Source organism: Primulina tabacum, chromosome 5 (assembly GCF_025594145.1).
Source record: "Primulina tabacum isolate GXHZ01 chromosome 5, ASM2559414v2, whole genome shotgun sequence".
NCBI lineage: Eukaryota > Viridiplantae > Streptophyta > Magnoliopsida > Lamiales > Gesneriaceae > Primulina > Primulina tabacum.
In genome coordinates this window covers 8,617,030-8,639,613 of record NC_134554.1, presented here as the reverse complement: position 1 = coordinate 8,639,613, position 22,584 = coordinate 8,617,030, and the positions used below count along the sequence as shown (strand labels likewise).

The window sequence follows — 22,584 nt, the reverse complement described above, 5'->3', positions numbered from 1 at the left end:
TTTAATATTGAAATTTCTCAAAGTAATTGTTTAAACAAATTTAACTAGTCATTTAAATGAATTTATTATTTTAAAAAATTTCAATATAGAAATTAATTAAGCATAAAATTGGAGGTCAACCTATGCCAACGTAGATGTTAACATCATTGTAGTGATAATGAAAAAAAATTGAAAAATAAAATAAAATTAACAGATTAAATCTTTGCCCGACCAAGATTTGATATACAATTTTAAGTTTTATACACGTAACATGTATAAATGTCTCATGTTTGAAGGTTACTTTACAGTAGAGAAGGCTATAAAAACCTCTTTGACCAACATAGTATTTTTGGCAATATAAACAAATACAAATGCTACAACAGCAAAGAGCAAAAGTTAGCACTGTCAACGAATTAGATTTTCTCTTCTCTTCTTCTTCCCAACTCCAACAGGTTACGCATAACAGACCAGGCTTGCAGGAAAGTGACATTGTTTGAAGCGACAACGAAACGCCCATGTTTGACACCCAAGGAATGAATAATACCTTGTTATTGCCCTCAAGAATATAATTCACTCCTACAATCTTGAAGCTCTACATGTAAATGGTTAGGTTAGTAAGACGCAGGCATTCTGACAAGCCAATTCCGATGGCTGATGAATGAAGCGATTTCCAGATATCCCAGAATAGCTATGCTATGCAGGAATGCCTCAGATTTCTGAAGAGTAAACTGTCATCACTTCTCAGATTGAAATCAGCATGTGCTGAACTCTCTAGCATTCAAGTGCACCCTCTCAATAGAAAACTGAACAAGGTGGCATTGTTCATGTAAGTGCTCGAACACAGGCAGATTAGGTATCGTCAGTTGAAGAAGTATGGAGAGTCCAGAACTTTTTCGAGGTCAAAATCTCCTCTATCCGGCAGAGGAGGAAAATTCAGGGTTGGATAGGATGTCTGGAAGCTTTCAAGCAGCTGCTCGTGCAGTTCATTTGATAAAATGCAAGTAAATCATATAAAATGACAATATACAATGTGTCATAAATCTGATTACAAAAGAGGCCTTACAAACTTTCTTACGACAAAAACAACTTAGTTACAACATGTATTGCTTTATATGGTCTACAAACTCAGGTAGGAAACTGTATAATAAAGACATCGATGCATATTTTTCACATGCATTGATCTGTTATAACACATGTGTTGATCTGTTATACTTAGCAAACTCGCTTTTTTGAATGTACTCTTTATTTAACAACTTAATACGAAAACAATAATCCTTAGAAGGTGGTTTAGAATCCCGGAGGTGTTTGGGGGGGGGGGGGGGGGCAAAAAAATTCAACTCCCCAGCAGAAGATCTTTCATACACACATGCAGACACAGGGAGAATATCAGAAAAAGCAGCAGAGTTTGACACCATGTGATTCTACAAAACAACACTTGACATGTTAAGATTGCGTACATTTTCCAGTATAGGCATGTTGTAAAGATCAACAAATTTTTGTCTTAGTATTTGATTCATCCTGTCAACGTCACATGCATGAGTCCAAAAGGAGTCGTGCACACCTGTGATACAAAAGAAAATATAGCTGATGTATTTTCCCCTAATACAATTCGTTCAACCTAGAAAGCAAGTTCTGAAATATCACAACTAAGTTTTGGCCGTCAATAGATGAGAAACATGTACCACAATCAACACCAAAAGATTATGGGGTAAATATAAACATGGTAAACTTATTTGCATCCTGAACCCCAAATATCTCTCTCCCCCTCCACATACACTGCGCGATATTTTAGTTGATGGTGGAATATTTGATTTTATAGGATTTAGATCCCGCATTCCAACCATACTTGGAGCACAAGCATGTAAAAATAAATAAGTACACAAAACATCTGTATTACATCTATACAATATGAGAATTCATTATCATGAACTTTCCGTGGAGACCGATAAATTCTCAGTTACAAGAAAGTGTAACCAACTTCATATTTGTTTCCAATAATTTGATATCTATGAATCTTTGAGAATCTTGTAAACCACATCAAATGTTTGATATTTAAATTCCAGTATATCAATATATTCAATAAGCCAAGCACTACCGCCTTTTGAATTGCAATCAGATGTTAAGCATGTCAATCTAAGCAAAATACTGCTTTCTCAAGAAAGGTTAGCGGATAACCCATACATCAGCCAGTTAATATCCAGAAAAAATGCAAACCAGAAATATATTCAAAAAACGGTTGACATAAATGAAAGCAGTCTCACCAGGTCTATAAATAAATGTGGTAAAATTAAAACAACCGTGGGTGAATGGTCATGACATATAATCTGGAAATTTATCACTCTTAACATCCTGTTGCCCTCTACATGAGGTGACTGAGTTTTGCCATTTGGATGAATATAAGCGCGTGCAAATTTTCATCGGCTTTTAATAATATATGCTTTATCGTCTGGGTGTCTTTATTGATTATTCTGAAGTTATTTTCCCAGTCTTCATTTAGTTATCTTACCTTTGGATTTACTTTATGTTTATATTTGAAGGCAGGAGGTTCGTCTGGTACTCTGTTTGCATGGGATATTCGTTCACCAAAAGGGTCCACAATCTTATCATTAGTCGGTCTTCATGATGCACCGGCCAATTCACTTGTAGAAAGTGACATATGGGAGGTTCAGTATGACAATTATACTCATTCTTCCAAGATCAGTAACCTGTCATCATCTCGGATTCTACCAGCCATGACTTGTTCAGAAGATGGAATCCTTGCTGTTATCGAGCACGGTGCGCATAATTCTTGGCTGCCCATGTTTTCTTGCGTTCACGTCCATCAAAATGACTCAGATCTCTCATTCCTTGGACACTGAGTTGTTGAATTGCTTATAAAAATACATGCTTCATGGTTAGGGACTTATTAATTTTACTCAATATTACAGGTCAGCAACCAATAGAGATTTTGGCTGAACCGTGTGCAATAAACTGCTTTGACATCGACAGGCAAAATCCTACGGTAAATCTTTACAATTCACAAAAACTATTGTCGTTTTGTTTGTTTCGTCCAATTTATTTAAGAAAGGTTAGCGGATAACCCATACATCAGCCAGTTAATATAGTCGGGAAGCTAGTTCTCCAGAAAAAATGCAAAACAGAAATATATTCAAAAAACGGTTGACATAAATGAAAGCAGTCTCACCAGGTCTATAAATAAATGTGGTAAAATTATCAAAACAAACCTGCAAAACGTATTCCAGCATCCTGACAAGCTATGGCAGTCATCATCATGTGTGAACCATCCAGCGAGTGCACAAAATTGGGAGGGAAGGCAGTTCTCTGTTTTCTTAAGTCAACCTGGAGTACGACATTGCAATCCAGCAATTAATACTGCAAGGCCAAATCCTTCACAAAAATATGAGAGAGCTAACCGAAGAATGTCCAACTTACTGAATTGTCCTCACGTTGCAAAGCCAAAACCTGAAGAGAAGTTCTTATCTGCACAGATATGAGTCGTGTGGTAAATCAGTAAGACGGTAACAAGGCCACGATTCATATTTGAATCATGTCAATGTGATATTTGAAATGCTAAAGCATTTTTAAATCATGCAACTAACAATGTTGCTTCTAATACAGTAGCAATGCCCCCAGTTTGGATAATAAGCAGCAAAAAGGCATTCCAGTAAAATGACTATGGCAGAATTTAACTGTTCCAACACTGACTATTATTCAGTCAGCTTGTTTAAGGTCGCAAAACTCCTTTAACAGAGCATCGATACCAATAATCTTTCACAATCTGTTTCTTTAATGGGCATTGGAACAATATGCTTTCGTGCCATATTTCCATCTAGTTAGGGCTGCACAAACTACATATACGGAAAATAAATTCAAGCTATCTATTTGAGAGTACAACACTTACAACATGACGTTTAGTTTTAAAGTATGGTTGTACTACAGGAAGACCAAGAGGCGTTGTCCAGCGAACAGGTTGATTTTCTGAGGAGATAATCTGTCAAATTTCATTGTACAAAAAATTTATAAAATTCAGCAGACAACGACAACCTACTTCACAAATACATCACCTTATCAAGGGGAAAAGTTCAGATAATATTCTGGAATTACATTTGATGATATTAAGAGACCATGACAAGCCGCCCGCAAAATTGTATTGTGATATAACAGGAATAATTTCCTGTTATATTATATCCATGGTCTTTTCACATATAGGCAGGTGTTCATTTTATTATAAAATAAGTGAGATCAATCAGAGTTTTAGCCCTCTATACATCAATCTTGCTGGTGTAAATCAAACCAAAATACATTAATCATCCATGGGATAGCCATCTCTCCATGGTATATTCCCAACTTAACATTAAAAATTGTGTTAGAACAAAACTATCACCTAGTATTCATGTTGCATGCTATGAAAAAAAAGGAATTTCGAAAAACTGTTCGTGTGACCGGTAACAAAAATAATAACACCACCCAATTGTTCACCCGAGAACAGTACCATACTTTTGGCTATCTACTTTTGGTGCCATTTTAGTAAGTTAAACCTTGCGTGATTTTATTATGTCTGGCTTATCTCTCTATCTCCGTGTGTGAACATCTTTGTTGCTGCTCAACAGAGGCTAAAAAATCTAATCTCTGGTTGTTTGTTTTATGTCTTTAGTGATGGATGCACCATTGGATAACTTCAAGTTTTTTCTTTTCTTTTTCTTTTTCTTTTTTATATCACAATTTCAAGACTTTTCTTTTGTTTAAAGTTGAATGCTTCAATTTACATTTCTATGTTCAACTTGAGTGGGAAAATAAAGATGACATTTTTTGCATTAGATTTGACATCATCAAGATTAGAATATAAATTTCACGAGATTTATTAAGATTCATTTAGGAATAATTTTTAACAATATTTATCCCAATATGCTTTCTCCCAAGGGATAAGTAATCGTATTCCAAACTTTTTCCAGTCCTCTAAGCATCTATTCTTGGATATAAGCCCTCATGACCAAACGAGAAGATAAAAATCTACATTTAAAGTCACAAAGTTAATTGACAGAGTGTAAAGTAAAAGATACTCAAAAGTAGCATTTCTTTGCGGTAACTTTTTAATTGTTAATTTTTTTATTATTTTTTTTACGCATAAAGGGATTGAGCATAACTGGAAAAAAAACCATAGAGGGTAGAAGAAGTGGGCTCGTACGCAGAACAAGCCCCGCGTTTTACATTAAAAAATATAGTTCCTGCATCGGGTCCAATGGAAAAGGCTCAACAAAACATTTTTTCCAACTTTTCTCTATGCTAGGGTAGACCTTTTGCAATTTGAAGATCTTGATTATAAAGTTCAATTATTATCTTCCTTATTTATCATATAAGATCTTTAACAATCATTTTATTTTTTAGAACAATTATTTCTATCTTCAATTTCATTAATCCATATATTATGGCTATCTTGCTTTCTACACTTTCAGGTAAACATTTCCAGGAGATGTGTTTTACGAAAAAATATATTTGGAGAATGTAATGCATATTTTGATACTGGTTTCTAAAGACAAATGTTTTATTTTTATAGTTTTTTGTTGGTAAATATGAATATCAGTGAACATGGGTTTTGGAGTTGAAAATGAAAATAAGAGCCTAATAAGCCTACCATTTGGTTTCATTTATGGTGAAAATGGATTGTTGGACAATTTATTTTAACACATTATATACCTCATATGTTACAGTTTCAGTCATGGTTTTCTTATGTGCTTATATTTGCTTCTTGTGGATTTTTTGCATGCACTATTAGTTACTGGAATCTATCCAAAAGGTATATTGGCAATCACAAATCGTGTAAATGGCAAATCAGTGGTGGTGGGTTGGAGGGAGGGGGGATTCTTAATTGAAAGAAAATGCCACAAAAAGACAAACATAAGAGAATTTTTATAATTCTGCGTTACAAAATATATTCTGATTGTATATTTAAGACATGAATCATATAATGAAGTAGTACTTAGAAATTAAAATCATAGTTTAAAAAATGAATTAATCAAGTGAAATTCCGATGCTTAGTTTTAGTTTTTGTTGAATTCTCAACACATTAGCTTTCCAAAATTTATTCATATTCACTTCTGTAGATTAAAACAAACCTCTACAGATGTATAAAAGTAGCCAGTGGATTTGACACCCTAGGTTACCATACAAAAACAGCTTAGCTAAGTTAATTACGAACGGCTTGTGGTATTCTCCCCCTACCCTTTTCACTATCTTCCTATTGTTAAAGAATTTCAACATTATATAACTCAGTTTTCAATCTTGGACAAACCTTAGCACAATCACCTAGCCAACCCATTATAGCACGTGCAGCTTGAAATAACTCACCAAGGGCAGTCAGCGTAACCTGTGAAAGATCATGCATGTGTTAACAAGCCATTTCAAATGATATCACAATTTCAATTCAGCAAAAAGAAACAAACATTTATTTTCAGAAAAATCGATAATTATTATAAGAGGATGCACATGTTACTTCACTCTAGAAAGGCAAGCAGACACCACAAATGTTCTTGGTTGTTGTATATAGTAAAAAAATCTATTGTGGAATGAATATCACTAAGTTCAGCATTAGGTTTTAAGATTAAACATGTTGAAGTCTACTGAATTCTCATTTTCACTGTCCATATTTGAAGTTAGGAGAATTCTTTTACCATAGCAACTTTTCTTTGGCAATAAAATCCCTGATTTTGAACACAGATTTGAATACTCGAAGGTTGCATTATACCAAATATTGAAACACAAATCTATATACCTATAAAAGTGTGGATAAATGACATTGTTTTCCAATTGTGCAATGACAAAATTAACCTTCTATACACAATTCAAGAATATAATGTAACTCCTATATTAATTTTATCAAATAACTCATCTTTATACTACATTTAAATATTTTATCCTTTTAATTTTATCTCTACATTTTTTCCAATGATTTTATTGTAATTTTGTAATTATATTTTTAGTGCAATTTCTAATTAAGTAATAAATTATAGTATCACAAAAAGATATATGAAAAATTTATAACTATATGTGTAATAGTAAAATAACTAACATATTTTATGGGTTTTTGAACAAAGAATTTAAAGTAAAGAGTTTAATTTTAATTTTAAAAGATAGTATGATTTCAAAAAATCTATATACCTATAAAAGTGTGGATAAATGACATTGTTTTCCAATTGTGCAATGACAAAATTAACCTTTTATACACAATTCAAGAGTATAATGTAACTCCTATATTAATTTTATCAAATAACTCATCTTTATACTACATTTAAATATTTTATCCTTGTAATTTTCTCTCTACATTTTTTCCAATGATTTTATTGTAATTTTGTAATTATATTTTTAGTGCAATTTCTAATTAAGTAATAAATTATAGTATCACAAAAAGATATATGAAAAATTTATAACTATATGTGTAATAGTAGAATAACTAACATATTTTATGGATTTTTGAACAAAGAATTTAAAGTAAAGAGTTTAATTTTGATTTTAAAAGATAGTATGATTTCAAAAAAATATGAAAAAAATCATTTATAATGAATATATATGTTATATGCATAATTATTTTATTAAATTGTCTAACTAAATAATTATATGTATTGCTTGTAAAATCAATCATCAATCAAAACTTTGAATATGTAATTCATGAAAAGAGATTTAATGAGTAAAAAGACACTAAGTTATTTTCTACTGTAAAACAATATATGATATAATCCTTATAATAAATATAATTATAATGATAATTTATTAACATTTGTCAAAGTATCAGAATTTTTATATATGATATAATTTAATATATTTATTTAATTATTTTTAAATTAAACTAATTAATTCAATAGATACAAAAATAACATTTTTTTATGAAAGTTTATTTCTTTTGTTATATTTCAAATTTTAATGGTGAAAATCATACCAGTAGTTTAAAATCTATATTTAATAATTATTATATGATTTTATTTGATATTTATCATATAATCTTATTTGAATGTGCATTTCTTTACATATGTTGATTTATTTATTATTTTAAAACTTATTTGACAAGAAATTAATAGTCATCAATGTTAGTCTACGAAAGATCGATATATAGAATTTATTATCCATGATATAGAATTATAAAAATAAAAAGTAAAAAAATTCTTTACGAGGTTAAATTAAATATTATGAGTTATATTTTACTATCAATATTACTATTTCATTTATTTTAATATTGTTTTTACGAGTTAGTCACAATGATTTTAAATTGAAAATTATTTGTCTTTAGTATGCTTTGCTTTTGTAGATTATGATTTATATATAGATAAAATCCATAATTTGGTTGATTTTTAGGTTATTATGCTTTATACGTGATGTTTGAATATTCAGTTCATTTTGTTCTATATATTATGTTCATTATAATTTATTATATAATATAGAATTAACTTGTTGAATTTTAATTTGGGGAACAATTTTGAAACTAAGTTATATAAGTTCTTATAAATCATCTAATATGATAAGAAATTAAACCCAAATAAATAACAAAATGATTTAAATTTTTTTTTAGAAAATCAATTTTTTTTAATTTTTATAATATAATTGATATTACGTGCAACACACGTGCATCATGCTAGTATAATAAAAAATGGTTAACCTTTACCACGAACTCTGCTAGTATATGTAACAGGGTGTAACTGAGAAATACTCATGATGCATGCACACTCTTACTGCTTACTCCTAAACATTTGAGGAGCGCATAAAAGGTGGACAAGAACTTATGGTTACCTTGACAATAATAAGTTTTTTTGTTCAATGCTAAATGTCCAACCACTTGCATGATGAGATTAGGGAGTTATATACCCACACAATAACTCAACAAGGAGCGTGACTGATCCAAAGAACCAAACTAATCGAGAATAAAATGTATCATTTGGTGATTTCATGTTGAGTATAAAAATCAAACTAGAAACTAAGCAACGTTGGTATGCATTTAACTTAAGTCAAATGTCCTGTAACTAGTAATCCAAGACATAGGCGACATGACAATTTTAGAAATTATGGACATTATCCATAAGACAACCACTTCATTGATTGAATAATACTGGGAAAAAATGTCGTTCACTGTGAAAGAAATAAACTGCGCTTGGGCAGATAGCTGAGAAATCAAGCACGGATAATTTCTTTATTCAAGACACTAGCACAATAAAACTTGCAGAAAGAGGAAAGGAGAACGTAGAACAACTCTTTCTTGTGCATGAAACTTACTTTAGCAGCGTAACAAGCTGCACTAAAGAGAAGTCTGTCATCAGTGATGACACCCTTCTCCTCCAACCTTCTTTTGATCTGCTCGCGTGCACCAACATAGGTGACTCCATATACCGAAGTCATCACTGTCTGTTTGATAAGTTTCCTATCCACCTAAAAGCTTTCAAAAAATCAGGTCCTTGAATGTGAAAATAATGTCTCAAAACAAGGCAAACAAAGTTCAATTACCAGTAAATCTATAAAATAAATACGAACCTGACCAATCAAGAGTTTGGCAAGCAAGGCATTTGGATCAGTTTCAGGATCCTTAAGACTATCTCTTTTCATGATATCATGAACCCTGAAATGTCAGTAACTAAATATGAATAGCACATAAAATGTCAACAATCTAACATATATATCTATACTATCTATAAATACGTGAGTTTGAATTGTGAATTTACTTGATTACCCTTTCACTCACCATTACTTCATTAATGTTTTATTTATTTATTTATTTAGGTGATATATGAGTTTGAATTGCACCATTACCTCATTAATGTTTCATTTATTTATTTATGTGACTTTTCAATTTTCTGGTCTAAAGATTGATGTTGAAAATAAAAATAACTTATTTCATTATTTTAGTTGAATTGACGACAAATATTACAAACACGTTAATATGATACTTTATTTTATTTTTGATTTTATAAATTTTGATATTTAATTAATGTCTTAATACACATATCAAACTTCAGAAAATGTCATTCTTTATGGTAGACCATGCAGATTCTATATGTTCTTTTGCAAATTTTTCTTATATTTTATTTTTCGTATAATTTGATTAGTTTGATTTATTTCAATTAGACAGATAAATTAATGATAAATTAAAAAGAGCGAAAATTACTTTCTACTTTTGTATTAAATTTATTAGATAATCCTTATAATTTTTTAACGAAGATAATTCTTTTAATAAATATGAATTATAGTGATAATTTATTTCATTCATTAGAAATTAATTTTTTAAATATGATATTTTTTAACTTTGTATTACTTATTATTTTATTTATATATGTGTTTTACTACACATTTTTATTTGATTGATATTATTTAAAAAATATATTTACCATGAAATATTAATCATCGATATTAATTAACAAATGATCCATTCTGATATAAAATTAATTATCTATAATATGTATTCTAAAAAAAACAGAGAAAGTTAAACAAAATCCGCAAGGGATTAAAAGTTAGCACATCGATATACCTATAAATATATGAGTTTGATTTGTGCATTTTCTTAGTTACACTTTTACACACCATTACTTAATTAATGTTTCATTTATTTATTTTGGTGAATTTTTAATTTTCTGATTTAAGAGTTGAGATGGAAAATGAGAATAACTTTATTTCATTATTTAGTTGAATTGACGAAAAATATTACAAATACATTAATATGATATTTTTTTATATTTTTAATTTAATAAATTGTGATATTAATTAATGTCTCAATATATATCTCAAGCTTACACTTTTCTACAAGTGTTATAAAAACTATGCGAGAAAATGTCCTTTTTCTTATGGTGTTTTTACAATTAAAATGGATATTGAGAGCATGCAGATTCTATATGCTCTTTTGCAAATTTTTCTAATATTTTATTTGCAATATAATTTGATTATTTTGAGTTATTTCAACTTTATTCATAGAAAAAGAAATTAATGAGAAATTAAAAAAAATGAAAATTACTTTATACTTTTGTATTAAATTTATGAGATAATCCTTATAATTTTTTTATTAAGATAATCCTTATAATAAATATGAATTATAATGCTAATTTATTATCATTTGTTAGAAATTAAATTTTTTATTTATGATATTTTTAAACTGAATTTACGTATATGTGTTTTACTACACATATTTATTTGATTGATATTATTTTAAAATTTTATTTAACATGAAATTATTAATCATCAATATTAATTTTCAAATGATTTATTATGATATAAATTAAATATGTATAATATATATTTTAAAAAGGAGAAAGTTAAACAAAATTCGCAAGGAGTTAAAAGTTAGCAAAAAAAATTGATATTTAACTTAATAACAAGTTTAGGGGTTTTATAACATCATTATGATAATTTACTTAGTTAAGAGAATTTTATTTAACAATCGCTATATGCACTTTATTTAAAAATATTGTGATTTTGGTTTTAGTAATATTCATTATTCTAATAATATTTGGATGAAAAATATCTTTGTTAATTTGATAGAGTTATCATTATGTTATAATCACACGAATTGAAAAATGTTATATAAATAAATGAATATATTTGATTTATCGTCATAATGTATTTTTATTTATTGTGTTTTGATATATTTAGATTAATAAATACTTATAAACAAGACGTTATTCAAACGATTTTAAAAATTATCTAAATCTTTATTTTTCATTATTGGTCATCTACGTGCATCGCACGTGATCATTCCTAGTACATATAAGTATATGACTTCTAATTGTGAATTTTCTAATATACCCTTATTCATTTAAGTTAGCAAATTAAATCAATAATTTTTTGATGGGTTCTTTTGTAATTCATTATCCATCTTAAATGACTTTGGACATTAATGCATATTGAATTCATCAATTTACCAATGGTTTTTCTTTCTTGCTACTAAAATTGATTGCTAAAATGAGTTAATTTTTCATGGTTGCTAATGAATATTTAATGTTTCTATCTTATCTTATCTTTTATTTTACATATAAATGCATCACTTTTATAACAAGTTGATTTTTAAATATGAACTAAAAAGCATTATACTTTTTTTATTTAAATATGTCATTTTGTTTTTGTGACACTATTTTTTCTTATATATATTTTTTAAATTTTGCAGGTGTTTTTTTGCTTATTGTTTTTATTTAACATTGTTGGAAATATTATATGCATAGAAAATTTAAATCATAATGTGTCATTGATAATACACATTAATGGTCCACCAATTTTATTTCACAAATAACTATAATATTTTTATTTAATGATTGTTTTACTTTTTAAAATATAATTAATAAAATTTATGTGTTCTTCAACTCTATTTTTCAGTTTTTTCATACTATTATAAACACGTTATATTATTTTTTATGAATTTTATAATTTTTATATATTCATTAAATTATTTTTATTAATTAATATCTATAAATTTGTGAAACTCTTGTATTTTTATATAGATAGATGGTAAAAAAGCTAAAAGTTGAAAATTTCTAATAAAATGTTTAATATTTCAGATATAACTAATAAATTTTGTGAACTCTTCAACTCTATTATATATTTCCAACTTTATTAGATTATTACAAGTACATTAGATTATTATTATAAAATAATTTTTTTAGTACATTAAGAATTTTTTATGTATTTAAATTATTTTTATTATTTTATATCAAAAAATTTATTAAGCTCTTATATTTTTATGTAGATGATAAAAAAATGATAGATGTTGATAAATTTCAATAAATTGATTTAAATAATAATTAAATAAATAGTAGCTCAATAATTTAGTAATTTCATTTCACTTATGATTCATTACGTGTTATTATAATATTTTACGTAATAATGTTTTTAAATTAAATTTCCCATTATTATTTTTTTTCCAGTTTTCAGTTGCGTTTTAAACATAATACAAATTATGATTGTATTAGCATTATTCTGCTCTGAAATCATCATTTATATATTGATTTGTTGTCTTATTTGTTTTTTTCAACCTATTAATTAATTTCTCATTGTATATGATGAAATTAGATACATAAAAAATAATTTTTCCACTTTTATACATATTATCATTATATATGATGAATTTATATACATAAAAACTATTTCCCACATTTCAAAGTAACAAAATTGTTATTTAATATTACTCACTTAGTGAGTTAACTAAATTATGTTTACCAATTTATCGTGCATTATTATTATGATTGCAACTTAATGGAGCATAGGTGAGGGCATAGGATTGTCACCCCAACAATTAATATTTGTGTTTAAATAATTATTATTAATTAAAATTACTTTGTGTTCGATGAAATTATTTAATCAGTGAGAATATATTTGATTTAGAGAAATAGTTTCTAGAATGTAAAATAAAATTCATATCGGATTTGTTAGGTGCAATAATTGTTCATATTAGGTAGAACCATTGAAACGTGACGTTTGAGTTGCTTTATGATTTTAAAAGATTTTAGTTAACGTTGCACTATTATCATCGGTTATAACTTTTGGTAAAACGGAAAGTGAATGATCATACAATTGATATATCAGAGACAAAGTCATGAGATCAATTCTCATAGATAGCAAGGAGTGTACTTATTGGGAGTGAGATTGTTGGAATGTGATAATTGTCTTTGCTGGATACATCGATCGAACCATGACGATTGGACTACAATACCGTTTAAAATATTTGAGTTGCACCCTTACCACCAGCTATAGTTTTGATAAAGCGACAAATGTATGGTCCTACAATTGGTATCATAGTCAGTCTCACGAATTCGATTCTCATTCATTGCAAAGAGTGCAATTGTTGGGGTACAATAATTGTCTCCGCTGGATAGAGCAATCGAAACGTGACGCTTGAGCTACTGTATGGTTTTAAAATATTTGCGTTAACGTTTAAGCATTGTTATCACAAGTTATAAATTTGGTAAATCGAGAAACGCTTGGACTTTCCTGATTAAGAATTATTTTGAATTTTCTTTTGTTTCTCTGATAAAATATCTATCTACATCTCCTACCTTGAAATAGTTTTTTTCATAATATATTATCTTCTCTTGACTTTTCATGTATTTTCTCCTAATTTATATCAAGTAATTTTATCAATAAGATAAATGACTTGCCAGAAATAATATGTGAATAAAGTATGCATGGGCAGGTTTAGCAATGGGTTTAGGTGGCTAAAGAGGCTCTTCCATCAACTCTGATTGATAACATTCCAGTATTCAATTTGCATGAAAATTAATGTGTTAACAATCAAATCAACAAACCTCTCGGCAATTTCTGAGTAAACATCAGAAGGTTTGTCTTTGGCAACTAAGTTGACAACAGAATCTTCAAACTGGAAAAAAAAAAAGAGAGCCAGCAAAGGGACGTGCATTCAAAGCTTTCAAGTGAGAAATCAAGAAGCCTGAGCCGGTAATATTTAAAGATACAATAAAGAGCATTCAAAAGGGTTATATAGAGGCCAAAGATAATAAAGCAAGAAACTGGAAAACTGCAACTCAATAAGTCTCGGTCGCAATTTTATTAGCAGACAGATCCATCAAATGTTAGTGAAAACAGAGATAATTCACACTGGATATTGGAGTAGTACAGAAACATAAAGTTCAGTCATAAACAGATACTTCAAGAAAGTAGGCTGCTGGAATAGAAAAAAACATCGAGTTTCAGGCATTAAACTACTTCAAGAATAGAACTTTTAATTGAAAAAACAAGAGTTTATCTGTCTCATCCCCAATAGCTATAAATCACGAACACATAATTTGGGCACACAAAGTCCTCCACAGAAGATACACAAACATGGAAAAATGGCTTACACTGTCTCTTCCCATAGCTGCATAGTGCTGCAGGCCATTGCACGAGCCATCCTACGCCAAAAAACCGAACGAAAACAAATATTAAGATCACTAGAGCAAATGACACGGTAAAATTCAAATGCTCAGAAAAAAATCACAACATGAGTTGATGGACAAAAATAGAGAATAAAGAAGAAGAGAACACAATATTTTGGAAGGATGAAAAACAAGAGATGGTAAAGAATCCATTTGTCATGCCCTGGGCCTAGGCCCTAGCAAGCGCGACTGCACAATGAGCTTTTGTAGCAATTACTTTGTATCCATTTTAACTCCTTATGAACCATTTTCAACTCTTGTTTTTTTATCCACGTGGGGTGGGGTGTTACAATCACCCCCTTCTTCTTAACGCAATGTCTTCGTCGCGGCTTGATCTTTCGACCTACCAGCGTCTGGAATCTAGAGGTATTTTCTACGAGTTCATGATGCGGCTCCCGTGTACGTAGCAATTTGCCCTATATGTTCACGAGGTGGCTTCCACACACGTGATACTTTTCCCCGCATAACAATTATTTCTCAATGATCCTGCTGGTGACCGTCTCTGATATCATGTCACTATCCAGGTCACGCCCATGCAAACGCAACTGCAAAATGGACTCCAGTAGCAACTGCTACTTCTTATTTATCTTCATTTTACGAAAATGGTTGACTCAAGTTGCTATAAGAGTTCATTTTAACCAATTATAAATCATTTTAAACTTTCATTTTTTATTTATGTGGGATGAGGTATCACACCATTAAACTAAAATTTAAATATAGATGGCTCAAGTTATGAGCAACATGAAACAAAAATTGAAGCAGCCCATAAAAAATAAGACCGCAAGTAAGCAACCATGCTGTAAATTTGAAAGATAAATGTCCCTTGACTGAATCTCTTGGAATAACAATTGGCAAAATCAAGAATCTACGAATTTTTTTGATTTCTTCACATGCTGCATGATTACAACACTGAATATTTTCTTTCAAAACATTTTTGCCATAATAATAATTTTTTTTCATCAAGCCTTTGAGTCATACAGTCACCACCCCCTTTTTATTTTATTTTCAATAGTTTCCCATCAATGGCAGTTTATAAAAGCAAAAAGGAGCTGCAGGTTACAAGTACATACCAGATGAATTGGCAGATGTGAGATAACAGTCTGTGGTGATGAACTATTTAGGGCCTCAGCAAGATTAATACACGCAGCTAGGCACTGAAAAGGGTCCTCAGCCTTCAACCACCAACAATTTCCATTATGGAAGTTCTTAGCAGAATCTAATATTTCCGCTACATTGGTATCCACAAACGAGAGACGTTCATCATAAGAGAATTTCTCAATGCCTCCTCCATAAAGGTTTGCCAAATGTATTTTCAACCAACGTAACCCAGACTTCCCAAGTGGCCTTCCTTCAGAAAACTCAAGAATTCCTCTACAAAGATCAGAACTTAGATGATTCAAATGAGGATGCATGGGATATGCACGGCCACGAAAATCAAGATTGTGGGGATAGTAAAAACCTTCCTCATCTTTCATCTTCCGAGCAACCTGATTCACAAAATTTCTGTTTAGTGTCCATCTTTATAGTCTTCCCCCCCCCCCCCCCCTCAACTTGAACAATATCATCTCGTGTAAACCCAGTCCACAAAGCAACTCGGTCAATCGGCTTTGTGGAAAAAGTAAGCACACTACTATTGACATTCGTGATTATACTTGCAATTAAAATTATCTCAAAGCTGCATAAATAAATCCCCAACAGATTAAACTGTCCAAGCTGGCCATTTTGAACGACTAACCTTACCGGTATTTAATTGAACAAGAGCATCAAGGATTTATTCAAATTAACTATTGACATCAGGTTATCATTCATGAGATAATAGAGGCGACATGTTAGACTGGGTAGTTTATAAATTTTGAAACAAAAAATGAACTTATAAACCTAACATCAACAAAGAGGAAGCTAATAATTACAGGATTGAAGTTGGCACCTTTGGAAGGAATAATTGCTTCAGTTATACAAAACTGAAAAATGACTACCCAGCTTATTTATATCCCCAGGTAAAAAATTTATCTACTTGAAAACGCATCCCAGGCACCCGGCACTAAATGTTACAGATGGCCTAGGAAACAAATATGATGCAACTTGAACACTTTTCTACTTTTGCATATTAAACAGTTCCAAATGGTTAAAATCATACTGAAAGCTTGAGTTCGGTATCACATCTTTGAGAATGCCTCTCTTGATTGATTTTCTTTGCCTTTCGCACACTCCATTCCCATTTCTTAACTTCTAGCTTATCATCAGAGAGCAACTCAGGAATGGGAACCTACACCATGAAAAAGTATCTTCTATCACCACAAAAGATATAGAAACTTTATTCTGTACAGATCCAGGAGTAATGGCTCAACAGCTTCACATATCACACAATTTCTGAGAATAGTGGCATCACTGTGATTCCACGAGAGTGAAGACAAATGAATATTAAGATAGGTACACTTACGTCTTTCAAGTTTACCAAACGAGCAATGTTTCCTCCACTGGCCCAAATACTTTCCACCACACTTAATATATGTTTGTTAACTCTCCACTTAGTGTTTCCTAAAGTATCAAGGGCCTGCAAATTCAATCAGAACTTAACATACTACCTCATTCAAACACATCTAAAGAGAAATAGAGAGCATCCAAGCAACAAGTATCATGGTACAAGGAAGAGGTTAAAATAACTCCTACAATCAAAGAGACAACAATATAAGTATGTTTCATTTGTAAAACGTAATGTTACGAGCACGGGTAAAGGATCGGGTTATGGATCGGTGAAGGGGTTGATCGTTTAACTCTGAGATTTGTTTGTGACTTTTTCTACCTTCTCTACCTATTTTTTTGGATGTTCGAGGCTCGTTTGAGAAACCCTCGCAATCTCAATATTAACTATGTTTTTTGAGAAAAGACTGAAAGTTTTTATTTCTTTCATCAGCAGCTATTTAAATACAAGATAAGCATTAAATTGGCATCCAAGAAATCTGCCCATCTAGGCTCAAGATTCCAACACTTAAGGAAAGTAAATAAAATTCAATCAATCAAATTCCTTATTTTCTAGATTTCCCATGAGTAAACGTTTGATATATCACATCCTTGATTTTTGCTGCTCGATTCTTGTTTAAGTTGGGCTAGGCCCCATGGATTGAGTCCCTGACATGTAAGTTAGTATTTATTTTGAAGGGAAATTCGCATTTGAACTATGGAACATAGTGAGATGCCTGTATCTTAGCCTTGATCAACAAAAGGCTATAAAAAAACATTTCACACTTGACTCTATTGCCTAACTGAGAGCATAGCATGCCAACACAAGGGTACACCGCCCACCTCATATAACTGAGAGCATAGCATGCCAACACAAAGTAAAGAACAAGGGTACACCGCCCACCTCATATACTTTATGCAGCTATTTTGCGGGAGCAGCTCTCACAGCATCCTGTTGCTGTCGTGACCCATGGGTTCGCATCATATATGAAGGTAAGAACAGGTACCCACCTTTGTCATGCCTGAAAGGATGAGACCAATCGATAACACAATGTAAGGACGTCAACTGAGAGCAGCCATCATGATCCTTGGTTAGGTCACTCTAATATGTACGTAATAAGAGCTAGGTGTTATAAGTCCACGAAAGTTCTTTTCAAGTGCTGGCATCTTATTTTATTGAACTCCATTGATACACAAAATTTATAGCCTGGAGATTAAAGTTTTCAAATAGAACTGTCAATTGAGAAATAGAAGTCTACCCCTTCCATTTTTTTGGTGGCACCAACATTGGCACATAAGGAATGATCATATGTTTAACCTGGAAAGGGCATAAAATTAGAGATTTCAAGAAAATGATGAAGGCTAATTATGATGCTTGAAGAAGATTAAAAACAAAATCTAAAGACAGATTTTGTAAAACTTTCAAAGATGAAAGGGTACTGCACTTTCACATGAAAGACACTACTTGACAAGTGACTCTCACTTATATGTTCAAGAATTGCATCAGGGCCCAGTGTCAAAATAACTTCATAAAGATCAACAACTGCACTTTTTCAACATATCTCCAAAGAGTGAATGAGAAAAATAAAGATATGAGCCATTGATCTAATCACAAATTAGCTGTAGAACTGACTTACAGTGGTCTCAAGCCCATCAAGGACAAGAGGATCACATTCAATCACTCCATACCTCCTCACAATGTTCTGCCTGAGAGATACAAGGAGCAAAATTATGAACACCAAAGTTGCCTACCAAATTAACCACAAAATTTGTCAAGCGTACGAGCTCGCAATAATTCATGAACTTGACGATCAGAAGTTCCAGAACAGATTACAACTTGTTGCTGAGATGATTTTGCAATACACAGCAGTCAATGACTCAATGCTATTAGCCGTATTACACATGCTTGATGCCAATGTCCTATGATGGTAAAAATCCTATTAAATAGAATATCACTCACCCAGATTCTTTGGTTGCAATCTTGAAGAGGTGTCTAAACGCAGGGCGGACATCAGGGGGACAGTCAGCTGATTGAGTGACTGGAGGTTGCACATAAGCAGTTTGTATTAACAATTGTATCAGACAACAGCCCAACTGCATGAGATCTAAATGGCTGAGAAACAAGAAGGTAAATACATAAATGTAAGTACTCAGTTCGGTGATTATTATGAAAGCTCCAAACCTTAGCCTGTGTATCACGACCCCATGACTTAAATTCCTCATCTCTCACCAGCTTTTGGACCTCAATCACTCTGTTCTTTCTAATTAGACTCCTAACTCGTTTTCTTAACAACGCTCCTTCCTTACTTGAACCTCCTTCACTTTCCCCTACCTTAGCTCCTCCCTGAAACTTTTTTGTTTTCTCCAAGAAATTATGAATTCTTATCTGGAAAAAAAATCGATTATAAAGACAATTAATTACTAATCTTCATCCAAAAAAATTTCCAGTAAGAAAACGGATTCCAATTTGGCAAAAGCGGGAAGTGAGACAATGCTAACAGTGGTGTGTTGTTCTTAGGTACGGGATTAGGGTAAATGGACGGCCTCGAAGTCTAATGAGATAATACTGCGCAAATAGATACTCGCAAACATATAATGTGCTTTCGTCATCATACCAGGGACCTAAATTGCTCAATCACAAGTTCGAAGCAGCAAATATTCGTCAATATAGTCGAATCAGATCACATTTATCATGACAAGCATAAAATCATCCCAAAACTAGTCTTTAAGCAGCTTCCTCAAACAATATCTGAACCTATAGAAACTCTGCATTATATGCAAACAGACATGCCAACCATTAGCATTTTGCCTCATAAAACAAGCTCATCTCATTCTGAACAAAATTAAAAACATTTAGTTGGTGTTACAGATAATGCACAGCTCACTCCATCAACAACGTATATTTGAATCATTCAAAAGTTAAAACATAAGTTGAACTGGCAGATCAATTATCAAATATTTAGATTAAAGAATAAAGATGAAAAATCACCCTTTATCCATATCATCGCAAGCAAGAACATATGCCGATGATTAACATGCTTACTCACTCATAAGTCATGAGAGAGCGCCTCCAGGTGAACCTCAGTGACTTGTTCATCTTGTTTTATATTTATTAGCTATTGTCGCTATCTTGTTTGTGGTATTGAATATCATGTGTTATTCTCATTTAATTCAACATCTTCAAAATATTCTTTTACAGCCCAACTAACAAAGCAGACTCGTGAGCTGCTACATTTCGATTCTCATCAAGTCATCAACTATTGGCATAGATACCGATCACCAAACCAACGAAAATGGATATCTGGAGTGGGAGTAAAAAGAAAGATTCGAATATGATTCGTAATCGGCGAAACTATTAGGGGCAAAAAAAGACTTAATGCCTCAAATCACAAGACAATCATTCTGACCTCTTGCTCAATTGCCACCCCAATTTGAACTGCTGCCTCCACGACACGCACATGTCTATCCTCCTTTCCACCCATCATCATCAGCGCCATAATCTTATGCATCACAATGACAGCCATTTTTTCAGCTGGCAGGGCATCCACAAAAGGCGCAAAAGCCGCCCTATATTTCTTAGTCCTCCGGGTCTTCTGTTCCTTCACGATAGCTTCCCTCAAAGGCTCAAACCATCCCAACATCAGTTTCTTAAAATAAGGCAAATTAGGAGCTAGTTTTTTCTCACACATTTCCCTCTCCAATTCTCTATACTCCTCCACCTTATTCTCCCACACCTCGGTCTCTGCCTTTATCTGTCTCCTCCTCAACAAATAATAGCTGCGCCTCTCCATTTCTTGAAATTCTATTTTGACCCCATTTCTACTCTTGCTCCTAAAGAACAAACTTTTCATAAAAATAGAGGATATCCAAGGTGGGTCCTGTATAAAAATTCCCTTAGTTTCTTCCCCGGGTAAATTTTTGGGAAACCCATCAGGGATTACTTGTAAATTCGACAACTTTTCAATCTTCTCCGGGAAATTTTCATCGGCAGAATCAAATAAAGGGGGAGAAAGAACAGGTGAAGGGTTGTGGAGGGAAGGGAGTTTAAGAGTTCTAGGGAAGGATTTTGACTGAAACTGGGGGCTTTGAGAAAAATTGGGAACTTCGGGGGTTGAGATGGAAAGTAAATTGGGTTTTTTGTGGGGTTTCCACGAAGAAGAAGAAGAAGATTTTACAATATTCAACACAAGCAGACAAATTTATGATCTTTATAAATAATTTGATTTGAATAATGTGAAATTTTTTTAAAAGAATAATCATGTGAAAGTTTTTATTATACTGAATAATGCATATTTTAAAATAGCAGATATTGTTCCAGTAGTGTTGTAAGCCATCAATAATGAATTAATAGAGTATCAACTTCTTCTTATGGCGAAATATATGAATCCAGAAGAAGTTCATCGTAATTGAATGTTAAACTCGAGATCTCGTTTTAAACTTTACATATCCATATCAGATGGAGATGGAGTAATCGGTTGTCTTTGAGTTTTATAATAAAACTTGTTATTACTAACAAAATCCTGATGTTGCATACCTTATTCTTTAGTTTATGAAACCTTTAATAAATTAATCATCGACTCATTATCCAACAGATGTACCGTATTGGGAATTGGCTGATTTTAAATATATGTCCAAGCTAATTTGCTCTCTTGTTTGTTTTCCTATACACTGTTATTAACATTACCTAGCTTTGATCTACTTATTGTGACATCTTCCGACTTAGCCAAATTTGGTTTTCGGAAACTTATAGCCAGGGACGGAGCCAGAAATTAAAATTAAGGTGTGCTAGAACTTAATATAATAAGTTAATATATATATATATATATATATATATTAAATATGAGATATTAATATGAAAATAGTTAACAAAATGACCTTCGTATTTTTTTTAAAAATAACCTATTGTTTCTAGCGTATTCGAAATAGGAGAGAGAATTTTCAAAAAATAGTTTAATCAATATCATTTTTCAAAATTTATATATTATTTAAATTAATATGTAACCCGTGTAATATAAGACAAGTTTCACTTAAATTCAAAATTTACATTTAAAACTATTTTAAATGAACTTTCAAAATTAAATTCTATTAAATAAAAAAAAATTTAAAATAAATTTATCATTTTTATGAGTTATTTGCATCAAACCCCTTTTGAAATATCGAAAATCTATATTTATTCACTGTGAAAGTTAAATAGATATTCTAGATATTAACTTTTATGAGTTATTTGCACCGTGATATCTTTTAAAAAAATTAGACTGTGGTT

General features: G+C 31.2%; 1 protein-coding gene across 1 annotated transcript; it reads right to left on the bottom strand.

Annotated features, from left to right (window-relative positions):
• Positions 1-1,343: 1,343 nt before the first annotated feature.
• Positions 1,344-21,493, bottom strand: LOC142544088 (DNA-directed RNA polymerase 3, chloroplastic-like; the record flags this gene model as incomplete). Its single annotated transcript, XM_075651171.1, is given in 18 exon segments — positions 1,344-1,540; positions 3,204-3,318; positions 3,412-3,459; positions 3,881-3,970; positions 6,269-6,343; positions 9,235-9,387; positions 9,490-9,574; positions 14,238-14,308; positions 14,787-14,837; positions 15,932-16,348; positions 16,999-17,127; positions 17,302-17,415; positions 18,226-18,343; positions 18,581-18,639; positions 18,959-19,028; positions 19,282-19,415; positions 19,504-19,707; positions 20,729-21,493. Coding segments are annotated over 18 exon segments (2,838 nt in total), but the record flags the coding sequence as incomplete, so codon positions are not given.
• Between the last annotated feature and the right edge of the window lie 1,091 nt (positions 21,494-22,584).